The sequence below is a fragment of the Melozone crissalis genome, unplaced genomic scaffold (genome assembly GCF_028551555.1).
Source record: "Melozone crissalis strain CALT ecotype California unplaced genomic scaffold, PUWL_Pcris_2 ptg000027l_1, whole genome shotgun sequence".
In the NCBI taxonomy this organism is placed as follows: domain Eukaryota; kingdom Metazoa; phylum Chordata; class Aves; order Passeriformes; family Passerellidae; genus Melozone; species Melozone crissalis.
In genome coordinates this window covers 13,517,222-13,544,804 of record NW_026535805.1, presented here as the reverse complement: position 1 = coordinate 13,544,804, position 27,583 = coordinate 13,517,222, and the positions used below count along the sequence as shown (strand labels likewise).

At 43.9% G+C, this 27,583-nt stretch overlaps 1 protein-coding gene across 2 annotated transcripts; it reads left to right on the top strand.

Annotated features, from left to right (window-relative positions):
* The first annotated feature begins 909 nt into the window (after positions 1-909).
* Positions 910-26,566, top strand: CMTR1 (cap methyltransferase 1). Of its 2 annotated transcripts, none has more exons than XM_054279628.1 (24): positions 910-1,021; positions 2,963-3,106; positions 6,346-6,488; positions 7,222-7,380; positions 7,787-7,879; positions 8,626-8,697; positions 9,972-10,066; positions 10,170-10,242; positions 10,440-10,638; positions 13,107-13,225; positions 13,482-13,578; positions 14,668-14,800; positions 15,744-15,923; positions 16,331-16,387; positions 17,346-17,403; positions 18,053-18,121; positions 18,287-18,418; positions 18,916-19,038; positions 19,737-19,828; positions 20,433-20,501; positions 21,926-21,973; positions 22,546-22,658; positions 23,171-23,279; positions 24,998-26,566. In XM_054279628.1, exons 2-24 carry the CDS (start codon positions 2,977-2,979, stop codon positions 25,128-25,130), a joined length of 2,496 nt encoding a protein of 831 aa, XP_054135603.1. In that variant the 5' UTR covers positions 910-1,021; positions 2,963-2,976; the 3' UTR covers positions 25,131-26,566. The 2 variants fall into 2 exon arrangements, with proteins under 2 accessions (XP_054135603.1, XP_054135604.1); XM_054279629.1 differs by lacking the exon at positions 910-1,021 and adding an exon at positions 1,057-1,075.
* Positions 26,567-27,583: the final 1,017 nt, after the last annotated feature.

Here is a 27,583-nt window from a genome sequence, read left to right as displayed (position 1 = left end):
ACTGCAGAACATGTAACAGGCAATTCAATAATCCAGCTGTGCCCCCCTTCCCCCAAGTGAAGTGCAGGTTTTCTTTAACAAAGGCTCTGACTAGTCAATGTTTTACTTTCTCCTCTTCATCATCCCATCCTGCCATAACTCAACCTATTTAGACACACAGTTTACGGTAACTGCAACACCATGAACTACACTTCCCAAGTTCCTACTGTCTCTTGATACTACTGTGTTTGCTTTGGTTTTGTGAGACTAAGCATTCCAGCTTGTGTGCTGAGCTCTGTGTCCTCAGGGTTCGAGCTTAATGCAAACTACAAGACGGTTCCCAGGATCAGGTTGGAAAAGACCTGAGGTCATCGAGTCCAACCCATGACTGAACGCCACCACGGGAACTAGACAGTGGCACTGAGTGCCACATCCAGACATTCCTTGAGCACCTCCAGGGATGGTGACTCCACCGCCTCCCCGGGTAGCACATTCCAATGTCGAATCACCCTTTCTGTAGAGGAATTCCTCCAGCTGTCCAACCTGAACCTCCCCTGGGCAGCCTGAGGTTGTGTCCTCTTGTCCTGGCACTGGTGGCCGGGGGAAGAGGCCGATCCGCACTAGGCTGTGACCTTCTGGGAGCTGTAGAGAGCGATAAAGTCATCCCTGAGCCTCCTCTGCTCCAGCCTACAACACTCCCACCTTCCGCTACGCTACACGATCGATGAACATTTTTATATCCGTATATTCACAAATTATTAAGTCTCTGCAGCGTGTTCCACGGAATCCCGGGGTTCCAGCGCGGCCCGGGACTGCCCGGGCCCGCCCGCCGTCGCGGCCCTTGGGGCGGTGCGTCACTGCCGCGCGCCGCGGCCGCCGAGGCCCCGCGCCAGGGGCGGGCCGGGGGCGGGGACGGAGCCGCGTCAGAGCGGGGAAACGAAAGCGGCGGCAGCGGCCTCGCGTCCTGCCTCGCCGCGCCTCGGGAGCCCGAGTCCTTCGCAGCCGGAGCCCTTCGGAGCCCGCCGCCTGCCGCGCTTTGGCCGTGAGTGCCGCCCGCTCCAGCGCGGCGCTGTCCGCCGACCCCGGTCGTGTGCGGGTCAGCGCGGGGCGCTGCCGCGGCGGCTCCCGCGGTCTCCCCGCTGCCCGCGCTCCGCCGGCGGGGGGGTCTCGGCTCGGCCTGTGGGACCGGGGCTGCGCGGCGGGCGGAGTGACGGCCGTGAGGGGCAGGGAAGGCAGCGGAGCTGGTGAAGGTTCGGAGGGTAAGGACTGTGCGGATCGGCTGAGGGAGCTGGGGGTGTTTAGCCTGGAGAAAATGAGGCTCAGGAGAGACCTTATCGCTCTCTGCAACCCCCGGAAGGAGAGTGTGTCCGGGGGGGGTTCGCCCCTTCTCCAGGCAACCAGGACAGGAGGACGCAGCCTCAGGCTGCGCCAGGGGAGGTTTAGGCTGGACATCAGGAGGGATTTCTCCACAGAAGATGTGATTAGACCTTGGAGTGGACAGCCCAGGGAAGTGGTGGAGTCACCATCCCTGGAGATGTTCAGGGAAAGACTGGACGTGGCACTTACTGCCATTGTCTGGTTCCCATGGTGGTGTTCACTCGTGGGTTGGGGTCCATGACCTCAGAGGTCTTTTCTAACCTAAACCATTCTGTGGGAGGCCGGTGGGGCGGTGCAAGGGGGCTGTGGGGCATGGCTGGGGATGTGGAGGGGCTTTCCCTCGCACCTGCGGGGCTCCTGAGGGACCGGGTGTCCCTAACTTGTGCCTAATTTTGCATGGTTTGAAATTTGTCGGCAAGACAGGTGTGCTGAGGGACCCTTAGTGGGGTTTGGAGGGTGGGGGTCTCGATAGGGAGCTGGTAGGAGTGAGCTGAGAGTGTTGGCCTCTCATTTGGCTCTCTCAGAAGAAATATAGAATGGCTGGTTTGTTAGAGATAAACAAGGGTAAAAAACAAAACCTTCAATTGAGGCAAGAGCAGATAAAGGTGAGTTGTCATTAATAGAACTTCTGGTGGGAGGGAGAAGATTTCTTAGCCATAGTGCAGTGAGGTTGTGGGATCATTTTGCAGTCAGAGTTGTGGGGGTAAAGAAGGGATTTGGCCTTAAACTCCCTTGTATGTGTTTGTGGAAATAAGTTTGATAACTAAAGGTTTGAATTGGTGACCTGGGGCATCTTTTATAGCCCAACAATCCTATGTACAATAATAAACACTAATCAAGGTACAGTTTCTTTTTATTTTTCAGTTGCAGGGAGGTTCTAGCTGGTGTGCTAAGCATTTTTACGTTTAAATTTTTCCCTTTCCTTGCTTGTTGTCTTCTGCAAACCTTCCAAGCTGGCTTCTATTAACTCCATCTTAAGCATTAGACCTTTCTCTGAGTTTACTCAAAATTTATCAGCCACATCCAGAAGCTGGATATTTTGCCAGTGATTCCTGGTGAAAAACACAACTTCACACACAACTTGAGCATGCATATTTAATAAAGTTCTTTTATAAAACTTGTGCAGAAAAGTTCCTTTATTAATTAAGATTTGCAGAGGTGAGGTCAGAGTTGTTTGGAGTCTCGTGAGAAATTGGTTCCACCTTGCATATTCTCCATTAGAGGGATCTGACATTTTTTCAGTGTGTTTGGATAAAATGACTCTTTGATTCAGTTGAGGTAATGAACTGCCATATATTTAAGTTTATAACTTTAATAACTATCTGCATCTGGGTTGACTTCATCTGCTTGCATTTGGGGATAAGTAGGTTGTAGAAGTGATTTAAAATTCATCAGTTATAGGGGAGTTTCCATATCAGTTTCCCATTTGATTAGTTAGACTAGATGTTTACAAAGATGAGTTCAAAAGAAGCTAAGATTTCTACCTGAAGACATTTAAGTTGAAAAGCCTAATACTGAAGAGCATAAAATGATCTATGCCACCATGCTGTTGTGCATTACAGAAAGTTATGCTTAATGTTTGCCAAGTGTGATCTTCTTCTTTTAGCATTTCAGGAAAACATGAAGAGAAGGACAGAACCCGAATTTAGCAGCCCCCAAAATAAGCAGAAGAAGAGGATAGAAGACTTGGGATTAACCCTCAGTTCTACTTCAGATGATGAAAATCAATTCAGTAATCATACCACTCAAGGTAAGGTTGGAGATCTGGAATGTGCTGCTGCAGGGGATGTAAATAATAACCAGGAATTGAACCTACATCTCCTGAATCCTGATTGATAGCCTGAACTTCAAGGGTATACTCTCTCTTTAGGAAAAAGGCTACATTATTTCTTTTCACAACCTTGGATTGGTGTGAATTCTTTTAGGCTTTTTAAAAATCTTATGTAAACCTTTTAATCTGGGAATTGTGTGAATTCAGACGTAGAAAACTGGATTTGGATCATGACGTGCATGATCCAAAGCTCTAAACATTCTTGTCATATTGATCTTTTCAGTCTCAGTGGTTATTTCTGGTTTGGAAACTCAGTACTCAGGCATTGTGGGTGTTACACCATAAAGAAGCATCATAATTTTGTTTAAAAAGGAAGTAAGAAACCAGTAGTCTTACCACATTTCTGCAGATGGGAGAAATTGAGATGAATACAATGGAGCCAGTTGGTTGGGGCTTCTACTTTGTAGGACCATCTCTTATGCTGGCTCAGGGGACAGAGTTGTGAGAGCTCACAGGTATTTCTTTTCAGAAAGAGCCTTTTCAGAGTTAACTCATTGCCTACTTTTTCTTGGAGTGTGCTGTCTCACCTGGAGTTGGGATGTACCACAGATGAGCATGTGACCCCCACAATTGGTGTTGCTGTTGTGGGACACTCTAAACTCTCCCAAGCTGGTACTTCAGGTTGCCTCACTGTGTTCCTGCTGTGTCAGAGCCTTGGGATTTCTCATGGTCATGAAGTGTTCAAGTGCCTGAATACGTAAAGAAGCCTTCCCTTGTGAAAATGGAAGGGGTGTGTGTGGAAGATGAGGGGGTTGGTGTGGGAGTAGCTGTAGTTGCAGGGTATATATAGTGTGTGTACCTGTCTGAGGAGGCCAGAGGTGCAGCATGTAAGAGCTGGGGTAGGGAATGCTCTGTGCACTCAGGCTTGAGCTAAAAAATTCAAATTGATGCTTTTTTCATTTTTCCCCCCTTTTTGATTATTGAGTTCATACATGAATCAAAATAGGCTGTAAGCCTTAGTGTTTAAGAAACAAATTGCTACAGTTCAACCACAATATTATGGGTACAGTTAATTGTTTATTACTCTATTACACCCATTGTGGTTTCTAATGAAAGAAGGGAGGTTGGGGAAAGAAGTGATTTGAGATTTAATCTCAGCTGAGCATGGCTTAGCAAATCTTAAAAACAAAAAGAGTTGTAAAGTGACTCCATTGTAACTTATGCAGTAGGTAATTGTGTTTAAGGCACTTTGAGTGTCTAGCAAATAAGACAGGTAGCAGTTATCAAAAAGTTAAAAAGCAGGTAGCAAAGTTAGCTGAAGCTGTGTACCAAAGAAGCAGAAAGCAGTAACTGACCCTAAAGCAAAAATCCTTTGTGAGTGTGTTCTTAGGTAAAAGCTCTGTGAAAGAAACAGGAATATATCTTGTGATGGATATTTGAAAATCAAGATGGGTACAGAATGTTGCAAACACAGGTTGAATCATAGCCTTCCTTTTTGGAGCTGGAAGCCTCAAATGTTCATACTGTAAAACTCTAATGTAGTAGTTATGTGGGGACACAAGTCCTGAATCTTAAAAACTAATTGCTCAGCAACAAGCACTGAGGACACATTGAAAGGGTTTTAACTACAGTTATATATTTTACAGTAGTGTCTTTCATTTTTACTTCACTTTCTTGTAATGGCCTTTTTTTGCTGATTTTCAGTTGTGTCCTGTTACTTCACTGATGCTCAGTTTTCCAGAACAGGAAAATACAGAGATCTGTGAGTTGAGAGAGAAATAGCCTGTGCTTTGTCTTAAATTAGACAAATCTAAGAAAATTTCAATCCTTCTTTTTAAGTATTTTAATATCTTTTGGGGTTTTTCAACACTTCTGTGAAACTAAATTATTCCTTCTTAAGAGAAAAACAGAAAAAGATCAACTCTGCTAACAATCTTCTGTGTTTTATGTCAGGAGAACTTTTGTAGTTCAACTTCCCCTATTTGTACAAGCCAGCACAAAATTATTTCTAGCCCTTGGCAAACAAGGGAGCTCAAGAGGCAGAGGGCTAACACAGAGCAAGGCTGTGCTTGCTGTGGATTGCTGCCCCTGTAGTCTGTATGAATTAGCTGTAGTAAGAAACTTGTGCCACTGCTTCATCCTCATAGTGATATTACCCCAGGAAAACCAGAAAGACTCATTGGATTGTAGGGCCTCCCTGGGCACCCAGCTGGTACAGAGCAGGTTGAGACAAATGAGACTGCCAGGATTCGTGCCCAGATCCCAGTTACATCCTCCCTGGAGCAAGTAGATTTGGGCATTTCACAGCTGGAGAGCAGCAGTGAGGACTTTACAGCTCATACAGGCTTAGGTTCTTATCAATAGATCCCAAGGTGGAACTGGGCACAGACAGAGCTTCTTTATTTGTGCCCACGAAGGTTCTGGTGCATCAGTTTCTGGTGAGGAAAGTTTATTTTGAGTGCTTGTTATGTGTGTTGATATTACCTTGACTGAACCATTGACTTAAGTTTTTCCTCAAACCTCTCTCATGGTATTTTAAAAAAGATTGGTGTCCTCTGACCTCATCTTTCTTTTAAGTTCGTACGTATCTGTAAACTCCAGAGGTGAAAAACTCTCTCACTTGCTGTAGTGAACTTGGGAATCCTTGCTAGTTAACTGAAGTATAATAAATGTAGCTTTCTCTTCTTTCTGCAGTGTTGGCCATTTGGTAGATGCCTGTGTACTTGATATGAGTTTCTGGCTAAGTTAGGGATGGATTTGCACTTGTAGTTAGATAGGATATGTAAGAAAACTCAAAATGTTTAATCAGGGTGTAATTGTCACCATTCTCACGAGAGAATCCCTGTGGCCCTTCTCAGCTCCTCAGGATCATAGCAAAGGTCAGGCACACCACAGTTCTGTTGTGGTCATGCTGAGGCTGCTCTGCTGTGTGATGGGGCTTGCCCAGCCCTCTGTGGGGCCTGGAATCCATGGGGTCAGAGAAGCTGTGTGTTTCCCTGAGGCAGCAGGGAAGATAACCAAGTGTTGGTTGCACAGGGTGTGTTATATTGCACCTGTAATTCATTATATTAATTCCTGTAATACATTTGAGATACTGAAGTGTCCTCTGTATGTGTTCAGAGGATTTAATGAGTCTCACTATATTCTAATGTGATTACTGAGATATCTTTCTTCCATTTTATTTTTATTTTCATTCTGACTTTTTTGTTTGTTTTCAGAATCTTCCAGTAGCACCAGTGGCTCTGACAGTGAAGGTGATGAAAAAAGACCAGTCTTCAGCAATGAGTTCAAACAAGACTCCCTTGTGGAGGGTACTTCATCTCGCTACTCAATGTATAACAGTGTCTCCCAAAAGCTGATGGTAGGTCAAAATAGTTTTGGACCAAACTATTAAGAGCTGATGAGAGCAAAGTGAAAAGACCAGTTTGTTATAAAAAATACTTTGATTCTGATCCTCTTTGTAGCAGGGTTCTCTGTCTTTTATTTCCTTGTACTGTTTTGTACATACATGAAATTGACTGCATCCCCATGTTTTGTTATTGTTCTCTTATTGCTAAAATTTACCGAGAGAAAACCTGAAAAACTAGCAGGTAATGAATATAGTTCTTTTAACCTAAGAGATGTGTATGTGTTTCAGGTGCAATGTCTTGCATTCCTCCTCTGAGTTTTATGTGAAGTTTTAACTGGTATTTGAAATGCATCTGAATGCGTGTTCACAACAAAGAATATCATCACAACATGAATTTTTTTCTATACCAACGTCTTTTTTTATGAACCATTCATGCTTACTGAAGCCTGTGATGAATGGCTCCAGGCTCCTCACTACTTTTCTCTCTGAGCAGGCTCTTCCCGCATTACTGAGCCTTTTGCTGTCATTTCAAGCCTCATTCTTCAGATCTAGTTTTTTTGGATCCTGCCTCAGTGAAGTGAACTCACTCGAAAGTCCTGAAAGCTGCAATTGAGATTAAAAATGCTCGGTGCCTTTGAGTCACTTCAGGGCGATGTGCCATTTTCTGCACTACTCTTTGACCTCAGCAGCAGTACAGAAACTCGAGTCCACTTTTCTCAGAGTGCTCCCTTTGCTCCCTTTTTAGGCCAAGATGGGCTTCCGGGAAGGAGAAGGTCTGGGAAAATATGGCCAAGGCAGGAAAGATATTGTTGAGGCCTCCAATCAGAAGGGAAGGAGAGGCTTTGGCCTGACCCTCAAAGGATTTGATGGGGAGCTCAATATTGATTGGCAGGATGAGCCAGAGGTAAGTACTTTCTGTTTTAAGCCATTTCTCTTGTTGTGTTCAGCAAAAACTGGGTGAAAGAATATGTAAACTGTGGTTTTTCTTGGCAGCTGTCTCTTTTCCAGTGTCTCTAAACTGTACTTTGAGTACTAGACTTCTGTTCTGCCTTGAGTAACGGACTCTAATGAAGGGGAATGTGGTGAGGGTTTTTTTTTTTTTTTTGTGGTGGAAGTGTTTGAGGTTGTTTTTTATTTTAAAAATAAATAAGACATGTTTTAGTCCAGGAGGAAAAAACTCTACAGTTGGTGCTGAAGTCATGGCATAACCCCTTATGCTAGCATTGGGAGGCAAACTTTTGGGGAGCAATTAGTTTTTATATTTTTCTAGTAAAAACATCTTTGGCTCTTCCCATGACTTGTGTTTGCAGCCTAGTGCCTATGAGAAGGTGGACTGGTGCCCTGAGTGTACCACAGAGATCCCAGATGCTCAGGAGCTGAAGGAGTGGATGACTGTGGGGAAGGTAATTTTGTATGTCTTGGTACTTACCAGCCTAAGATAAAGCAGGATACTCAGCCTGGGCCAGTTGCCCTGTCAAATAGCTGTAGAATAGCATGAACTCTGAACAGCCTCTTGAGGTTGCTAGTTTAGCTTCCTACCTAAAGCAGATCCAGCTAGATCTGATCAGGTTGCTCAAGGCCTTGTTTTATGGAATTTTGAGTATTTTCAAGGATGGAAGCTTTACAGCCTGTTTGGGCATCTGTTCAGTGTTTGACAACCCGGTGGACAAAAGAAACTTTACATATGGCTAATTAGCATTTTTCTAATGTGGCTTTTGTCCATTGTTTCTTGTCATGTTGCTGTACATCTCTAGGAGCCTAGGTCAATCTTTTCTGCCTCCTGTTAGGGACTTGTCCCATTGTTAGGTACAGCAATAGGATCTCCCTTTCTGCATTCTGAACAAACTGTTCTCAGCTTTTTCTCATATACCAGGTGCTTTTTGACCCTTGTCATTTTGCTGGACCTTTTGCTGCTTTTGTTCCAGTGTGTCCATTCTTATACTGGGGAGTGCTTAAACTGGATATAGTATTTCATATGTGATCTCAAGATGCCTAACATGGGAGAAAATTCCTCAGCCTACTTGCCACACTGCTGCTGATACAGCCTAGTGTGTGACTGGCAGCCTTCATGCATTATTGGTACATGCTGCATTCTGAAATGACAATATCATGCTTGCTAATTGCTCCCTGTGCTCTTGTCCTGTTGCAGAGGAAGTTGATGATTGAGGATGAAACAGAGTTCTGTAATGAAGAGCTTTTACATAATGTCCTGCAGTGCAAGGTGAGCCCCATTTTAGAGAGGAACTGAAATTTTGGGGAAGCAAGTGAAATAAATAATTAAAGAGGATTGAGTGGTTAATTGACAAGAGTTCAGAATGCCCTCTGTCACCTCGATGTCACTGGGATGACCTAGCATCCTTTTTTTTACTATCTGTTCAGCAGCCAGTTTTGAATCTCAGCCTTCTGAGAGATTTTCTTGCTATAACTCCAGCTGGCAGCTAAGTCCCCTGCAGCTGCTCACCCATTCTCCCACCAGCAGGATTGGGGAGAGCGTGGGAAGGGTAAAAGTGAAGAAAAGTCATAGGTTTAGACAAAGGCAATTTAATAAGTAAAGCAAAAGCCACTCGATGGAAGGAAAGCAAAACAAGGAATTAATTCAAGGAATTAATTCACTACTTGCCATGGGCAAGGTGATCAGCCATCTATCTTCAGGAGAGCAGAGCTCCATCAGAGGCAAGGCTTACTTGGGAAGACAAAACCCTAACTCTCAATGTCCTTGGCTTCCTCCTTCTTCCCCCAGCCTTATATAGTGAGCATTATGGGGTATGGTATGGAATATCTGTTTGGGCAGTTGGGGTCACCTGTTCCAGCTATGTCCCCTCCAAACTCCACAAGAATGCATTCCCCACCTACTTGCTGGCAGGGTGGTATGAGGATCAGAAAAGGACTTAATGATGTTCAAACGCTGCTCAGAAGTAACAAAAACATCTCTATGTTATCAACACTGTTACCATCACAAATCCAAAATGTATCTCAATGCTAGCTAATATGAAACTACTACTATGAAACAAATTAACTCTACCCCAGGCAAAACCAGCTTGAAGAGGACAGAAAGCAGTCACCCGCCCTTAGGCCGACTGAAAGGCTGAAGGCCTGACTAAACTAAGGAAATGAGCTCCCCTTCTTTTCTTGTCTGTTCAGTCTTTCCTCCTAGATTTTATCATGCCCTTGTATATTGCAATAGAGTGTGTGTTTATATATGTGATAGAAATACTTTAAGCTGGGACTGCTTTTGAGGTGGCTAACCATGTTATCAGGCTCTGGAGCTATCAGTACAGAATTTGTCAGTGTTATTAAATTTGCTTAAGAGCTGAGGTGGCTTAGAAGAAGAGCAAATATCATTATGAGACAGAAAACCATTTTGTATTGGTGAACCAAATCCTGCATGGAGTTTGCTGTCTAAGGAGAGAGAAGCAAGAAGATAGGAAATGCTGATGCCTACCTATCCCTCCAGCCAGTGCCAGGTCCAGATGAGCTTTGTTTCTGTTTGTGCAGAGTGTATTTGATGAGCTGGATGGAGAAGAAATGCGTCGAGCCCGAACAAGGTCTAACCCCTATGAGATGATCCGTGGAGCTTTCTTCCTGAACAGGTTTGTAGAATGTCTGGTACTGCAGTCCCTTCCCATGTAGGTCCATTTGCAGCTGAGGCAGCCAAGGATGAAACTTATCAAGGCCCTATTTATGTGTTCACAGGGCTGCGATGAAGATGGCAAATATGGACCATGTCTTTGACTACATGTTTACAAACCCTAAGGACAGCCAAGGGGTGAGTTCCTCTAACTTTCAAACAGCAGCGCTTTCTCAGAAAATGTGGAAGGTGGGAAGAAAGGAGAATCTTTAGGATACTAGCTGGCAAAACAGGTCCTTGAAAGATTCCTCTGAGCAGTGTAGTTTATGATGTATGTGGTTTGACTGACGGGAGCTGTTACAGGTCAGAAGAATTTCCTCAGTTTCCTTTTGCAGGTGCCTTTGATAAAGGAGTATGATGCAGAGCTGCTCTACTTTGCTGATGTGTGTGCTGGTCCCGGAGGCTTCTCTGAATATGTCTTGTGGAGGCGCAAGTGGCATGCGAAAGGATTTGGCATGACCTTGAAAGGACCAAATGATTTTAAACTGGAGGATTTCTATTCTGCTTCCAGTGAGCTCTTTGAGCCTTATTATGGTATGTAGTGCACCCATGAGTGTTACCTGATGTTTTTGCTCATGCTGCAGCCTCTGTATTTGTGGCAGGACTGGTACTGATACCAGCAGGGGGATCTAGGAGAAGCCTAGGGAGCCATTTTGCAAGGTAGAAATGGGCTGTCATTGGAGAAAAGGGTTGAGGTTGGTGAGCTTGCATATCAAGAAATTTTTCTGACAAGTAATTTTCATTTTTTCAAAATCATTTGCATTTATTACCAGTCTGACCTGGGAATATGTTTCATTGTAGCAATTGATATTTGAGTTCTTTGCTTATCTGAACATTATAGAGTGCTTAAAGATTGCTTGACAATGTTTTTCTCACATCACTGATCTCAGCCTGAAACACGGTGAATGAGATGACTTGTCATAGAATTGTGTGGATTGAAAGGGACCTAAAATAATCTAGCACCAACCCCCCTGCTGTGAACAGGGACACCTTCCAAGGGACCAGATTGCTCAAAGCCCCATTCAAGCTGGCTATGAACAGAGACTGGGCATCCACAACTTTTCTGGGCAGTGTGTCCCACTGATTCATCACTCTGAGTAAAGAATTTCATGTTAATGTCCATTTTAAATGTGCCATCTTTCAGTTTAAAGCCATTATGCATTATTCTATCACTATATGCCCTGATAAAAAGTCCCTTCCCGTCTTTACTGTAGCCCACTTTAGGTACTGAAGGGTGCCTGGACTCCCTAGAGCCTTCTCTTTTCTGGACTAAACTGCCTCAGTGTTCTCAATCTATCCTTATGGGAGAGGTGCTCCAGCCTCCTGATGTGCCCAAAGATCTATTAGCAGAGCCAGTTAGACACCTCATTTACCCAACTGTCAGCATGTTTCTGTATCAGACCTTCCTAGCTGTGCTCTCATAATTGATTGTGGGCTCTTAGTAAAGATAAATAAAACAGATTTGGGCTAGAGGCTGTATCTGAATCACTGTGACTAAATGAGCTGCTTAACCCAAGGAGGTTTGTTATTTTAACCTGTTTTACCTAGCATTGAGAAAGACTGAACAGGTGTACACAGACAATTGCTGCATCTCATCTCATGCATTGTAACTAGTTAATCTTGATGATGTGTTTGAGCCCTCTGTCTGCCTTGCCTTTAGGACTAGGAGGGGAAATCCAAGGATTACTAGTATTTGTGCTTCTTATTTCAGACTGTATAAAAGAAACTGGAAGGTGACTGTCGTGTAGAGCAGGGAGTTTGCTTTTCTGTTGTTGTGCCTTGTGCGGATTTTTTTTTCTCTCCACCATTTACTCATGTTGGCTGCCACTCTTGACACCTGACTGAGCTCTTCATAGAGAATGGTTAGTAGCATTTCAGGATTAGATCTTATTTAAAGTGAAGGTTCATGGCAAGGGCAGCAAGGCAGATAAACACCTTGGCTACAGTGTTTGGATCTTCATAGTTCACAGCAAACTGGTGTTATGGAGAGGAGGAGATACCTGGAGAAATTAATAGCCCAATGATTTTGATTAATTTTCTTGATCCCTTTCTGTTATGCTATAAAGTCTAGTGAGGTGTGTACAGACTAATGGGAAGGAAGTAGCCTGGCATGCTATTTCTGTTGTGAATGGTAAAAAATTCCAGTGTCACTTCACTTACTGACAGGATTGTTGTGAGGAGTTTGGTTATCAAAACCATATCATGCATCCTGATCTCTTCTGCTTTCTAGTCCTCCAGCTGAGGTAATAGAATCTGTAGTTGTAGAAGATTTACAGGGTCTAATACTAAATAGAAGTTCAGGCTTACTTGAGGCACAACTGGTGAGCTCTAGAATACACCTTAGCTCAGCTTTCTAAAACAGCAGCTGGGGGACAGTGTAGCTCTTTTAAAAGAGCCACAGAGGAAAACTGTATGAGTATTTGTGCACAAATCCTACGTCTCCTTCCCTATTCGCTTTATAAACTTGTTCACAGTTTTTTGGGGGGGGTTTGCTTTTTTAAAGCTCACATTACACTGTACTTGAAAATAGACTATTATGTTTCTTTGGAATGATTAGAATTCTTAGTAGAAGGTTACAAATGCCCAATATAAAGAATTTTGCCTTGTCTGTAATAACATGTTTTTAACAGGTGAACTGTGCAGTGCAGTTGGATCTTATCTTTTCATTAGGTTCAGCTATGTGCCACTCCTGCTTGGATGAGAATATTATGTTGTCATATAGTCTTCATTTGTCTTGTGCTGAGGCTAATGTACAACTCATCATTTGAGCATGGTTATTGTATGGTCTTGTTTCAGACCCCCAGCCACTCAATCTGAATAATTTTTCTGAATTAAAAAGCATCTTTGGTGGTGAACAAGGGAATTTGTAATGTTTATTCCACCTATCAAGGTCTATTCAATTTCTGACTAAATGTTGATTGAATACAATAGATCATCTGCACATACTGATCTTTTATTTGTACTTGCAAATGTATTATTGATTGTCTCCTTTTTTTCTTTAGGAGAGGGTGGGATTGATGGAGATGGAGACATCACTCGATCAGAGAACATTACTGCTTTCCAGAATTTTGTTTTGGACAATACTGATCACAAGGGAGTGCATTTCTTAATGGCTGATGGGGTTGGTTTATTTCTTTTTCTTCCTGCACTAAAAAAAAACTGACAAAACTGACACCTTTGTCTGCATGCAGTAGGGTGTTTGACATGTGTAGCTACAATTATGAAATTGTACAAGCCTTGCCACTAAAATTCCTAGTGCTGATTCTTCTACTTTAAACAAACAGAAGTGATCATGATTCCATTATTTAATTCCTCAGAATCCTTTGCTTGACCAACAGATTTGTGGAGATACTAATCATATGCTATGCACTTTGCAGGGTTTCTCAGTGGAGGGCCAGGAGAATCTGCAAGAAATCCTGAGCAAGCAGCTCATGCTTTGCCAGTTCCTCACAGCACTGTCCATTGTCCGGACAGGTATGTTCTGCCCATTAACCTTCCCCCTTCTCTAAGGTGTCTATGGCACTGGGGAACATTGCTGTACAATTTTTATTAGTGCCTTGAAGTCTGCTCTGCCATGAGTTGCACAGAATTGAATGTGTATGCATAAGTCCTGAGATGGTTGTCACAAAGCTAAGAGATTGTGGCGAGAAAAATAAGCTAATCTGTTGTGATAACTGGGCAATCTACCTGAGATTTATGGCACTAGCTGGACCAACTTCCTCAATATCCCAGCTGATTGGAGCTGAGTGGTGTTTATCCAGTTCTTTCTTTCCTCTAGCTTTTCTCCTTTAAATCTGTCATCTGTGGGATAAAAACTAATGATGCCTTACCCTGTCTTAGTGCACCTCATTGTTGGTAAATGATGGACCTTACACTGAGTTTAGTTAGCCTTTGGCACTGATATAGAAGACAAATTGTAACAAAATGATAATTTGTATCTTATGCCCTATGTTTAGAGGAACCTGAGGCAATGATCTACTAAGGAGTAGTCTCAAATGTGATGTGATAAAAGGGGCAGCTTTCTTTAAGTCTTTCCTACATGGGTAGACGATAGTTCTGTAAAAATGATGATAGTTCTGCCTGCTTTTTGCTTGGGGAAATTGGGAATCTTGTTTGAAGGAGAGGGGCAACACAGACTCTTTTCTCTCTAGATGGCAAGTTGTTCTGTTTAGGTAACATCTGTTAGTCTTTTCCTCTAGTCTGAGGTTCTTTGTTGCATATATCAGGGCTCCTCTTCCCTGGAGGCTTTGGGATGGCATACTGCCAGGCCGTAGGGCACAGTCTGGGCCTGGAAGGGAAGGATGGGGGGCAGATAGGAGGTTTGCTTGTGAGACAGCCTACATACCAATTAGATTCTTGCCAAGGGAATGCTTTTCTGTCTTTGCTGCAGAGACATGGGGAAGATGTTTCATGAAGTCTTGCTGGCCCACTTCATAACTGTGTTTGGGATGCTGTTTAATTGCACAAAAACTCTGTTACTAGTTCTGCAGAAGCATTGAGATGCTCAGTATCTCCTTATTTCCTTATTATCTGCTGGCATCAATGTACTCTTTTTTTTTACAGGAGGACATTTTGTCTGCAAAACCTTTGACCTGTTTACTCCATTCAGTGTGGGTCTTGTTTATCTGCTGTATTGCTGCTTTGAGAGAATTTGCATCTTTAAACCTGTGACAAGCCGCCCTGCTAACTCGGAGAGGTGAGATGCTTGAGCATGAGGATCTACTAAAGAGAGCAATCCTCTAAATACAGTGATAGATGGATTTGGGTAAGTCTAATGGAGGCTTTGTGACCTGCCTCAATTAGCAGGTGTCTTGGAGGAGGAAACATTTTAGCTGTTTGGTAAATTACGGACAAGGTAGAGATGATATTTGCCAAATTACTGTTATGGAACTGGGAAGGAAGCTATGGAACTGGGTATGTAACAGATTTTGTTTTGCATGAAACAACTACGGTTTCAGTGAAGCCAGAGGATATATGAGAGGTTGGACATGAGCTGGCACTGTGTGCTCACAGCCCAGAAAGCCAGTTGTATCCTGGGTTGCTTCCAATGCAGCATGGCCAGCAGGATTAGGAAAGGCACTGTGCCCTGCTACTCTGCTCTGGTGGGACCCATCCTGCAGTGCTGCATCCAGCTCTGGGGTCCCCAGCACAAGGAAGGACATGGACCTGTTGGAGCAAGTCCAGAGGAGGAAAACCAACATGATTTCAACGATGGAGCACATTTCCTATGAGGAAAGGCTGAGAATTGGGATTGTTCAGCCTGGAAAAGAGAAGGCTTAGGGGTGGCCTAACTGGGGCCTTCCAGTACTTGAAGGTACTGGATGATCTTTAAGAGCCCTTCCAACCCAAACCATTCTATGATTCTGTGATATTATCTGTGTTTTCATTGTATCTGTCAATTTTAGCAGAATTGATTTACTACTTGGGGGAGATATGTGGGAGGTTTTCATAGGGTTGCATTTCCCTGTCTTTCCAGAGCTTAAAAAATGTATGATGACTCAGTGATAGGTCAGTTTGCATCTTCCTAAGGATATTCAGGGAGAAAAGGTTCCTGGGGTTTGGGAAGCTCTCCTTATAATGGGAGTGTGGCAGAAAAGTTGGCTGTGTGAAGGAACTGATGTCTCTGCCTCGCTGTGCAGGTACGTGGTGTGCAAAGGCCTGAAGTCAGGCATTGAGGATGTGCGGGATTACCTGTTCACAGTGAACATCAGACTCAACCAGCTGCGCAATTCCGACGTGGATGTGAATCTTATCGTCCCGCTGAACGTCATCAAAGACAACCAGGACTTCTACAATTACATTGTCCAATCCAATGAAAAGTGAGTTACTGTGGGTGATGAAGGCTGCTGGCTGTAGGCGGATTAATTTAGCATGGCTTCCCCGTGTAACTTCCTGCATTCATGGAAGTGCTTGTTGATGCTGCCACACTGCTCTACTTTTGTTCCCTGAGAGGCTGAACAGAGCAGGGGTCCCTGTGCAGACAGAAATTCTGTATTGCTGTTAGTGACTGTTTGGCCTCAGAGAACTGTGTAGAAAAGAAAGTACTGCCTAATTTGTTCCAGTGATCTTCCTGTCAGTTTGAATCATGTTGGCTAAGATCCCTCATTGCTCTGTGAATCAGACTGGCTTCCCCCTGTTGTCCCAGCACTCTTTCTTGTTTTGAACAGTAGAACAATGTTGGTGGTGATTAATTCGCTCCCTGACAAAAACTTTTCTTCTCTTTTAGCCACTGCAAAGTTCAGATAAAGGCACTAGCCAAAATCCGTGCCTTTGTTCAAGACACGTGAGTATATTCCTCTGCCTTTTGGTGAAGACTGAATTAACCTACTATTAATGAATTGTTTTGCCCTTATTTAATAAGTTATTGATTTGAGTTGGTACTTGTCTTGGCCTTTGGAGCCAGGAAATGAAAAGTGCTTTTAGGTAGCTCAGTTTGTGTCTCCACCTGAGTTATTTGCAGAGATGTGTGGGTGGCTGGAGGAGTCCTGAAAACTGATGGTCTATTATCACCCTTGTCGAGAAGGCTTCCATGCATTGGATGATTTCCAGTTACCATAAGTGAGCTTGCTTCTTACCAGGAATGTAAGCAGAAAAGTAACTTGCAGCTGGTATTTTCAATTCAGCAGTAACCATCCAAGTTGAGTGTGGGTCATAGCTGTTCATCTTTCCAGGGGCAATTCAAAACATCTATGTTACAGACCTAGAATTACCTCAAGTTTGATGTTAATTGCTTGCATAAAAATAAAGCCATTGCAATGTTTCCTCGCTATGGCTTTTCTGCTCAGGTGTTATCCAGACATAATATGGGGTAGAAAGTTGAGAGAATATGGTAGTTAGAAATTGTCTTAGAGCTGATTCTACCTTGAAACTGTAATTTGTATGGCCTTCAGCAGGTTTGCACTGTTATTCTTAAGTAGGTCTGTGTACCCAGCCCTTGGAGATTAGCATAAGTTTGTACAAATACATAACTTAATGAAAATATTTATACCCAGTGGTACTTTCATGGAATGAAGGGATGGCTGATAGTCAGTAGTGCAAACCATGAAACAAAGCTAAACACAGGAACTGGAGGGTGGAGAGGGAAGGCAGCAGCCTCTTTCATACAACCCTTTGTGGAGCAGTTCATGTTTGTTGTTCTCAAGCCAGATGCTGAAAGTTCCAGATTTTCTAAGGCTGGGATATAAAATGCTGCAAGATCAAGGAGGTTTCACCATCTTTAACAGTTTGCTGTCTTTCTTTAGAACACTGGTTGAGCCACGGCAGGCTGAAATCCGAAAGGAGTGTCTCCAGCTATGGGGGGTAAGTAAGGGGTCAAGCAGACAAATTGTGAAGGTGTCCTTGCTACAGTGAAACAAGAGTGGAGCTGCAGTAAAGATAGGACTTTCTAGACAGAGGTTCAATATCTTGTCTTGTGGGAAAGTCAGAAAGCGTTTCAAGCTGTTATGTAATCAAACAGGATGTCCCTGATTTATTGTGTATGGCTTAACTGAGCAGACTTCTTTGCAGTTGAGAATATTTCATTGCACACAGAATGAACTCAGCACCTAGATCCCAAGCAGCAGAGCTTTCTAAAAGGTCTTGTTTTATGAGTCTGCAGTTTTCCTAAGCTTTTGACTGCACTGGAGCCATAGACATGGCAGTTAGTTTCACAGGCTGATGGTGTGTCTTTGATGAAAGGATATTTCATCAAAACATGCATGACATCAAAGACTTAGACTAAATCTTTCTGGAGCTACTGGTTGGTTTCTGTGAGATGTGGCCTGCCTACATTAAATTTGCAAAACATGTGAGACATTTTATTTGCCACATGACATCTCTTCTTCATCTCGAATCCCAAGAGTAGGAGTTTCAGGGGCAGAATGTCCTGTCATATATTGAAACCAAAAATGTTCCTTTCAATGTGCCAGAGAATTAACACCCAGTATCAATTGTTTGAATTTGTTTTCAGATTCCTGATCAGGCTCGTGTTGCTCCTTCATCTTCAGATCCCAAGTCCAAGTTCTTTGAGCTGATTCAGGTGAGAGCTTGCCTAGAGTCCTTTCATACAAATATAACTTTTTTTTCATATTGGAATTAAGAGATGAAGAAGCTAGTCCTGGATTATTGCTTCATGTAGAAGTTATGTTTACCTGTGTGTTGATGTATTGTGTCTATCTTGCCTTTTCCATATTTTGCTCTTTAGGGCACAGACATTGATACCTTCAGTTACAAACCCACTCCTCTGAACTCCAGCACACTGGAAAAAATTCGCCAAGTGTTAGATTATCGGTGTATGGTGTCTGGAAGTGAGCAGAAGTTCCTCTTGGGGTTAGGGGTAAGTGCTAAGAACAGTCTGGGAGTCTTGCTGATTAATTTCAATGCTACTATTCTGCCTTGCAGTTTCATCCCATCTTTTTCTGCCCCTAAAGGCCTAAAAGAATCTCATCAGCAGTACCTGAGACTGCTAGTTATTTATGTTTCTTTCTCCTGATGTCACTGCCTTTCACACTAATTAACCCTTTTTCTGTAATCTCAGCCTACACAGAGACCTGCACTCCTGCTAGTGTCTCTAATTATCTTCACTGTCCTTTTAAAGGTGTTCTATTTCTGGTTCTTTGTGTGGGTGTGAAAAGTCACCGGTAGATTAGAATTGGTGTTTTTGTTCCTTTGCTGTAGAGGTTAAGCTTCTTCCTTAAAACTTATGACAAAGAAACTGCCTGTGACAGCCTAGGACAAAAAGATTCTCTGAGGGTTGCTCTGCAGTTAGAGGTCTCTTCTCCACCCCTGCCCTCAGGAAGTCTTGGCTGAATCTGACTCTGTCTTTATGTACAGAAATCACAGATCTACACCTGGGGTGGTCGCCAGTCAGACCGCTGGACAAAGCTGGATTTGAAAACTGAGCTGCCACGAGATACTCTTCTCTCTGTGGAGATTGTTCATGAGCTGAAAGGAGAGGTAGGAACCTACTCTCTCACACCATTTTGCTGCAAAGAGCAGTTTCACTTAATCTCTGTACGATACTGCAGAATAAATGTTCCACGTGTGCCGGGTACAAGGTGGGCTTTTTTTGTATAAGATCTTTAGAGTAACTATTTTGGATTAAGTTCTTTCTGTCCAGTCCTAGAAATATGAGCCTTCAACATTGTTTTGAAAACACTCTGGACCTGATGTGTTGCTGTTCTAAGTGGAGCTGCACACAGCACTGTCACCATGACTTCATGTGTCTGTGGCTCTGTGGGTACATAACTGCTTAGTAGTGACTGCAGGCTACGGGGAGAAGATCCTCGGGGTATATTTACAGTGTAAAGTGAAAAATCCCAGGTGCCTGGGAAGTTTCCCTGTCCTCTTGCACCTCAGACAAGGATACTGTAGTGTGCTGGGCTTTGTGATACCTGATAAGGCACAGATAGCTGGTGGTGGCAGCTGTGGTCCTGCCCTCTCTCCCTCCCATAAGACAGAACTGGGTATTTGAGATGCACCAGTTCTTGGAGGATGCCATGTTCCTGTATAATGGGCAGCAGGGAATTTGTGTGTTTCTAATACCTGGAAAGGTGCCTTCTTGCTAGAAGAGATGTCCTGTCAAAAAACAAGCTATAAATCAAAGCTGAAATATCAACAGTGTGAATAATCAATCTCTGTATTGCTGTCCTTAGGGGAAAGCCCAGAGAAAAATCAGTGCCATCCACATCCTTGATGTCTTGGTGCTGAATGGCAATGATGTTCGAACGCAGCATTTCAACCAGAGGTATGTAGGTTCTGGAGAAGCTTTTTCCTATACATGTCTAGGAGTGACTGGGAAACAGTGTTCAGACAAAAAGCAGAATGCTGAGCATGGGGAGACATGTGCATTCAGCTGAAACACTGTTATAAAGATGAACTGGGAATGAAGCTGCTCTGAACTGAAGTACATACAGGCTTTTCCAACTGTATCTTCTCTGTGTATGAGGGCAGCTCTAGCTTCTTTCTTAGCTTAGGGTAAGCCAGGCATGGCTGGGGTAAACTGACCATTCTGGGAATATGAATGAGCTGAGAGAGAAGGAGCAAACCACTCTGTTTCCTTCCTCAGGGACATAATGTCTCTGCTAATCCTGCTAGCCTGATAAATATATCAGTGTTCAACAGCATGAGGACTAAGAGTAAGCTATGGAGACTCATTTGTAATGGATAATAGGCAGTATCACTGGGCACTGAATTGGGAGGGTGGAGTGAAGAGAAGTCTTGCTAGACCCATTTGCCTAGCAGTCTGCATGTCCTGAGTTGTCAAATCACTTACTCTGTTGAAGCTGTTCCCTCCCTGCTGTGCCAAAGGCCCCGTTAACTTGCTGGGTTCTGTTTCCATGTTCGTTCAGGATTCGGCTGGCAGAGAAGTTTGTCAAAGCTGTTTCCAAACCCAGCCGGCCGGACATGAACCCCATCCGGTGAGTGACACCTCCTTCCCTCAGCCTCGCCTGCCTTGGTGTCAGTGTGTGGAGGACATGAAGGGGAGTTATGTTTCAGGCTGAAATTCATAGTTCTGGTATGTTCTTTGGAAAGAGGCTAAAAGCTTTTAGTACATTTAAGGTGAATATTGTTAATGGAGAAGTTGTGCCCTTCTTTCACATGTCAAACAGTCACATTTTCATCATAGGTGGATTGGCTGGTGTTGATTCCAAATATGTGTGATTGGAGGTCTAGTACCCAGTGAGCTTAATCATTGCAAAGATTTCTGTCCTTGTCTGCCCTGAAGGGTCAGCAGCAGTACAGTGATGCTGACTGTTAGCAAATGCAGAACTGACCAGCGTCTCTGAGGGCAAGGCTTTAGTTACAACCCCCAGGAAAGTTCCTGACAAAGGGTTTCAGCTTTGGTTGTCTCCTGGCCTTCCATTTCATTAATTCTACTGCAGTGTAGCATAAGAGCACCACTGTGAAGGCATCAGTTACGTATTATGGACAAAACAGCTTCTCATTCACAAGGTGAAGTGCAGCAATATCATGAAAAAATCTGGAGGAAGGGAAAGAGGATCTTCTCCTTAATGGCTTAATGAAAGGTAACGAGTGGAATCTCTGCCTAATGACAAATGGACAATTGTAATAATTGGAGGAACCCAAAATACTGGGGAAGGCTGAAGGTGAAGTGAGGAGGAGAGCTGGGGAAATGGATTGTAGAGGGGTCATTTGCTGCTTTTGTGGAAAGGTGTTAAAGTGTTCCTGCTGTGCTCTTTGAAGCCTGATGCTTGTAGCAGTATGTGGGAAATGAGTGGTTGGGGTGTCCAATCAGAGGCAGTGCTTTTTTAACTTACTAATTGTTTTTCTGTATCTCAAAACAACAAAACCAGTTTGATGTAATGACAGAATGAGGACTCAAAACAATCTTTACTGATTTTAGAAAAAGCTCTTTTTACCTCAGGGTAACTAACAAGTTTGTTGTACCTCTGAGGATAGTAATGGTGAAGATCAGATTGTTAATTTTACTGTGAGGCCAACATGTTGAAGCCAGAACATGCCTGGGACTGAGCTTGGTCAATTTATCTGATGGGAAAACAAAAGCACCTGACTTTCACTGTTTTCACTTTTCTGTATAGTCAGCCTGAGGTAAAAATGCACAGTTGCCTTAGCAGCAAGGACATTTATCTGCTGCTTACAGCAATCCAGCCATGAGCATGCAGGTGTCAGGTTTTCTCAAGCCAGGAAAAACTAGGCACTGAAGCATAAAGATAGAGGAGATAAAGAAGGGTGAAGCTCAGTTGAGCCTGACTACCTCATGCTGTATAAAACCAACCATTTGTCTGCTACCTGTAGCTGGGCAGAAAAAAAAGCACAGTTTAAACTTTTTTGAAATAATGTTTTTGTCTTGTCTTCCCAGAGTGAAGGAAGTATACAGATTGGAAGAAATGGACAAGATTTTTGTGAGGTAAGCATTTGGTGCAAATAAAATGTCAGGGCCCACTGAGGTTATCAGTCATTGTGCAGAGCAATGGGAGGGAATGTTCTGATCTGTGCTAGTGGGGTCATGCAGAAAGAGCTGTTAGAGCTCATGGTGGCTGCTGTTCCTGAGATGCTGCTCACTCAGAGCATCATTCTAATGCCGTAGATGTGGCCAGTGCACTCCATAACAGTTGCAGTAGCAACAGTGCCTGAGTTTGGGTGCAGAAGTATCAATGACTTCTCAGTGGCTTCAAAGGTCAAGAATTCACACTTGAAATAGGAACCCTATTTGGATTAATTATGGTAGCTTATCACAGATTTTTCACCACAGCACTCAATTTGCAGCCTGATCTAGACAGGTCTGACTGGTTTCTCTTGTCCTGTGTGGATAGGCAAAAACTTCAATTTTTCAGGGTGTGATGATTTTAAACCTATCCTGTGCAGTGCTGTCAGTTCTCACTGTGACACTCTGGGGAAGGGGATGCAGGTGGTACCAGGTGTGTACAAGCACAGTAAAGGAAGGAACACTCTCTATCACTGCCTTCTCTCAACGTTTAGGTTAGAGATGAAAGTCATCAAGAGTTCAGGGGGAATGCCCCGGCTGTCCTACACCGGCCGAGATGATCGGCATTTTGTGCCCACGGGGCTCTACATCGTACGGACTATGAACGGTAGGAAGAGAGAGTCCCCACTCCCTCTCAGCTTTTCTTTGTCCCTCCAAGTAAAAAGTACTGACCAGGCTTGCTCATCTTGTAACTTGGTAAAAAATGAATGGCAGTATTCGAATGGCTAGAGATTAAGTGTTTGCATGTAATGAAGGTAGCTTGGATTTGGGTGAGGTTTAGGGTGTTATTTTTTGTGTTGTGGGTTGATTAGCTATCATGGGGGTAATTCCATTTTTTTACATGACTGATTACCTTCTTCTTTAATGAGATCATAATTTTTCATCAAGATGTTTTCCAGAGTAATAGGAAGTGGAAATACCCTGTTTCAAATGTCAGCTTCTAAATGGAGGGAGATGGGTTTTTTTCGTGAATAGAGAACAGATTGGGAAGCAGGTTGTCTTGGGAGAAGGAAGGAAAAAGGAGTAATGGAAGGATCACAGTTACTCTTACAGATTACTCCTCCCTGCTTTTACTGTGTCTATTTCTTCTGTGATTTTTTTTCCTCTGATCCCTGCTAGATCCCTGGACAATGGCATACAGCAAAAACTTCAAGAAGAAATTCTTCTTCAACAAAATGACCAATGTAGCGACATACAACCTCCTTCCTGAAGCCATTGCACCCTTTCAGTGAGTATGAGCCAGAGCTGAGGCTATGGATGAGTATGTGTCTGCCAGTGTGTGTGTGCGTGCCTGGGTGTTTGGGAGGGAGCTCTGCAGGGCTGTGTCCTTGCAGTCGTTTGCAGTGCAAGTGTAGCTGATCACCAGAAGGGTGTGCTGCAGGAGCTGACACCTTGTCAGGCTGTCAGGAAACTGCTGATGTGGAATCATGGATTTTGCAATTAATGGCTATGAATAGCGAACATGTCGCAACTTCGTTCCGCTGTCTGCAGCAGACTACAAGTTACTGAACCTCCTGCATGCAGGGAAGTAGAAATTGAGCCCAGCAACTGTAGTTTGCTGCATCTCTGTATTTAACATGTTTGGTTGGAAGTTGCTAATTTAAAAGCAAATCCCAGCTCATTTAGCCCAGGCTCTGAATAACCTGTGGGAAGCTGGGAGCTTTTTTAAAGAGAGTGAGAGAATAAAACAGTAGCTCTTTGGGAAAGGATGGAGTGGCATGCCATTGGACAGTTATTAACATTGTGGCTGCTGAAAACCATCCCTATCTACTGAGTACTAGGCTGAGGGCATTACCCAAGTACAGCAAATCCTGAGTCTGATGCCTCAGGGCTCCTGAGCAGAGATGTTCTGCACTACTACCATTACTCAAGACTGCCTCTGAGTAAGAACTTGATATGAAATAGCACTCCTGATTTTATCACTTTGAACCTCCTTACTGTCTTAGAGCAGTGCTTTCAAGAATCCTTAAGCCTTTCTTCATGTGGTGAATGGCAGAACAGGCTTAAAAGGAGAGGCACATGATGTTTTTTCCCTCCGTGTGTCAGGGTGGGGTTAGTTCTGCCTATGTACTCTGAAATAGGCTAGCATGAATCTACAGGAATGGCTGAGGAGGTGGAGGGAGTGCTTGTGTGGGACTCCAGAAGGGATGTGTTGTGGTTAGTGAGTACTAATATGTCTATAATTAGCCACTGACATGTGCTCTTGTCGCTGTGCTGGTACTGCTTTGTTAGAACAGGAGCATTAAATAAGCTATGAATATTAAGTGTCAGTAATTGTACAAAACTAAAGGCTGCTGTGTTGGCAGTAATTAGCAGCTCTGATTTCATTATGGCTGGGACTGTGTTGATGCAGTGAGGGAGGGCTGTGCTCCATGGATGGAGTGGGAGATGGCATTGTAGGACCAGAACTCTCAGCAGCAAAGCAGGGCTCAGTTATTTCACATGAGGGGAAGGAGGGAATGATCCTAGCTGCTTTTGTGCCGTGGGAAGTGCTGTTTGTTTGCAAAGCTACATAGGACAGCTGTTACTGATTATGGTAGGTATGCGGTGAGGGATTAGGTTGCTGCTCCTGGCAGACTTTCTAAATTCTTCATTAAGGTCTTTCCATTGCCTGCAATGACAGCTTCATCCTCTGAGAAACTTAGGGGGAGGTAGAGTTTTCCCCTAGTGACCTGACTCCTTCCAGCAAATACTGAACTGAATTTGAGTGAAGCTAGAATTAACAAGTTTGTTTCCATGGAAATCTCTTAGGCTTGGCTGTTGCTGTACTTTGAGGGCTGTAGAGTTTGTAATGTGTATGAATAAATGCACTGGTCTTTTCTAAGGCACCTGCTCTGAGTATTCCTGTGTGGCTCTCATAGCAAGGGCAGCTGTCTCTCACTGGGATGGAAGTGTTTTCCTTTCCCTTCCCTGCCAAACTAACCTTGCTCTCCTCTCTGCCCACAGTGTCTGCCATTACAGCCGCCTCTTCTGGGAATGGGGGGAAGGTGTCAAAGTGCACGACTCTCAGAAAAGACAAGATCCAGAGAAGCTATCAAAGGAGACTGTTCTGTCTTTCATCCAAGCACACTACCCCTAACCCTGCTCTCCTGAGGGTGCAGGGAGGGGCTGAGCCCAGCTTGGATTCTTCAGGGACTGATGGGACTGGGAAGGCTCCACAACTTCTATTCTGATATTCTCCAGAGCTGATTTCCTGGAGATGCTGGAACCAGAGGGTGGTATGCAGAAGGCACAGGATGAGGCTTTGCCCTGGTAGTGTATATAAGAGTACAGCCCAGGTAGCACCTGCTGCCAGAGTACCCAAGGTGACTCCTGGAGCCGAGGCCTAATGTCCTTTTGTCCTGACCTACTGCATGCATGAGGCCAAGGGGCTGGCAGCTTTCTGTGCTCCTATTCAAACATTCAGCAAGGTTTGTGGAGCTCTGTGTGTGCCAGAACTCCCCAGGCTTCTGCTTCTCTTGCAGTGTGGGAAGGAGCAGAGATGTTTTGATGGCAGAGCTGGGCAACAGCACATTGAAGAGCCCCTGCATTGCTCCTGGCAGCTCTCTCCTTGGCCTTGTCAAAGGCTCCACTATCCAGTGGAGGGTGTTAAGTCTTTGGTGAGCTGTGGGCAAAAGTTATATATTCTTGTCAGTGTCTCCAATGCTTCTGTTTATCAAGGCACTCAGCTAGCCACTGGCAATTCTTATGTGATGGTTCCCTGTTGGAAAAAGGCCAATGCAGGTGATGAGTACAGTTCCTGGCATAGATCTGATGTGCTCACACCTCTGCAAGCTGCTGTGACAAGGATTTCCCGTCTCCAGGTTAATGACTGATGCCAAGCCAGCAGCCTGGGGCTAATTTGTGAAAATGTGCCATGGTTGGTGTATGTGCTTCATGGTACTTCTGGGACCAAGGTGCTTTGGTTCTTGGTACTTAACATTATCACCTAAACCTTCAGCGAGGAAAGTGAATGTGGGAGGGAAGACATAGAAAAGCTAGGATGCTGAAGTCCCTGGAAGAAATGATGGGAATATCCAACTTAGTTAAAAAGACCCAGGGCTTCAGTAGAAAGATATTTCAACTTTAACCATGTAGGTTAATAAGAAGCAATTCCTGTCCCCTGACTGTACCCACTGGAAAGGTAACCAGACTTTCCTTTTAAAATACCAGACTGGCTTTGAAATCCTCTGTATCCTGTTTGACTCTGGAACTGCATCTGAGGTGAAGGCACAGAGCCAGGAAACTCCTCTCAGTATGGCATTTGTGTCAAGACTTCTCCATGCACTTCTGTGCCAGGCTCAAAGTTGGCTTCTGTTGCATGTTTTACCTTCATTTCTGGTTTCTGTGGCACTTTGCCAAGTCTTCCACATAAATCAGAAGATAACACATAGTTGAACGCTTTGGGATAAACAGCAAGACAGTCCAATTTTTGTTTTGTTTTGTTTGTTCTTGGCTTGTTTTTAAACACTGATTGGCAGTAGGGAGAAAAGTGATTTAGTGGTTTATCTGAACTGTGCCTTAAGGAAAGCTATAGTTCTAGTATCTATAGTTCTAGTTTAGACTGTCTTTTTCTTCACATCCATATGAATGAACAAACCTGTGCAGCAAGACATAGAAACCTTGACTTAGACACAGGTCTGTCAAAGCAGTTGAAGGACTGCAGGCTGTTAGTGCATCCTCTTGGCTGATCTGTAGACCCTCTCTGCTCTCAAACATTGGTAAAACGTGTATGAAAGAAATGGTGGCTCTTCCCCCTAAGCAAGAAGTGTGTCATTAGTAGCTTTGTCTTGGCAAAGGCACTTCCATGAGGGATGGGGAGGAATCTCTCCCAGTGGGCAATAAAGTACCTCAACCTCTGGTGTCCAGCCCTGTGTGCAGTTGGCTTTTTAAACCAACCAGCAAATTGAGTTCTAAGGACCTCTGTGGACTGCCTTGAGGCTGTTCCAGTGCCAGCAATGCATGCTGCCCCCTCTGCCAGGCTCCTTTGCAGTGTTGTGTCCTCAGCTCAGAGCTTTGACTCCTGGGGGCTGGCAGACAGAAGAGTGACTAGGAAGTAAACCAGGATCAGTGTAGGCCTTGGAGGGTACAAAAAAACTTGGTCAGTCTGCAGGCTAGCTTTTATGAATAATGCTTTGTTTATTCAGTTGTCTCTAGTTGCTCATTTTAATTTGCTTTTATTTTTATTTTTGATGCACTGAACCTTGATTCTAAATCTCCCTTCAAGAAGGCAGGCATGAGCCACCAAGCTACTTGCTTCCCTGCTGAGGGATTATGTTGGGAAGGGCGGGTGAGGAAGGTCTTGCTGAAGGGAGTGTTTATGTATGTTAATTGCACAATGTATTGTTATTAGGCTTTGTATCATTTTGTGTTGACTTCTGTGCTTTCATGTTCTATTACCAATACAGCCCCTTTAGTTCTCAGCAGTCCTTCTTTCCTTTGCTTCCCATACAATTCGGGCCAGCAGTGCCTGTCAGTGTGGCAGCAGAGAAATGTCAGCAGAGTTAAATATTCAAGGCAGTTCCATTTTAAAAGTTTTTGTGGCAACTTTAG

Coding starts and splice junctions, on each gene's coding strand:
- CMTR1 (XM_054279628.1), top strand. CDS start 2,977: ATGAAGAGAAGGACAGAACCCGAATTTAGCAGCCCCCAAAATAAGCAG. Junction 21,974..22,545: donor ATGGACAAGATTTTTGTGAG/GTAAGCATTTGG, acceptor CTCAACGTTTAG/GTTAGAGATGAAAGTCATCA. Junction 22,659..23,170: donor CATCGTACGGACTATGAACG/GTAGGAAGAGAG, acceptor GATCCCTGCTAG/ATCCCTGGACAATGGCATAC.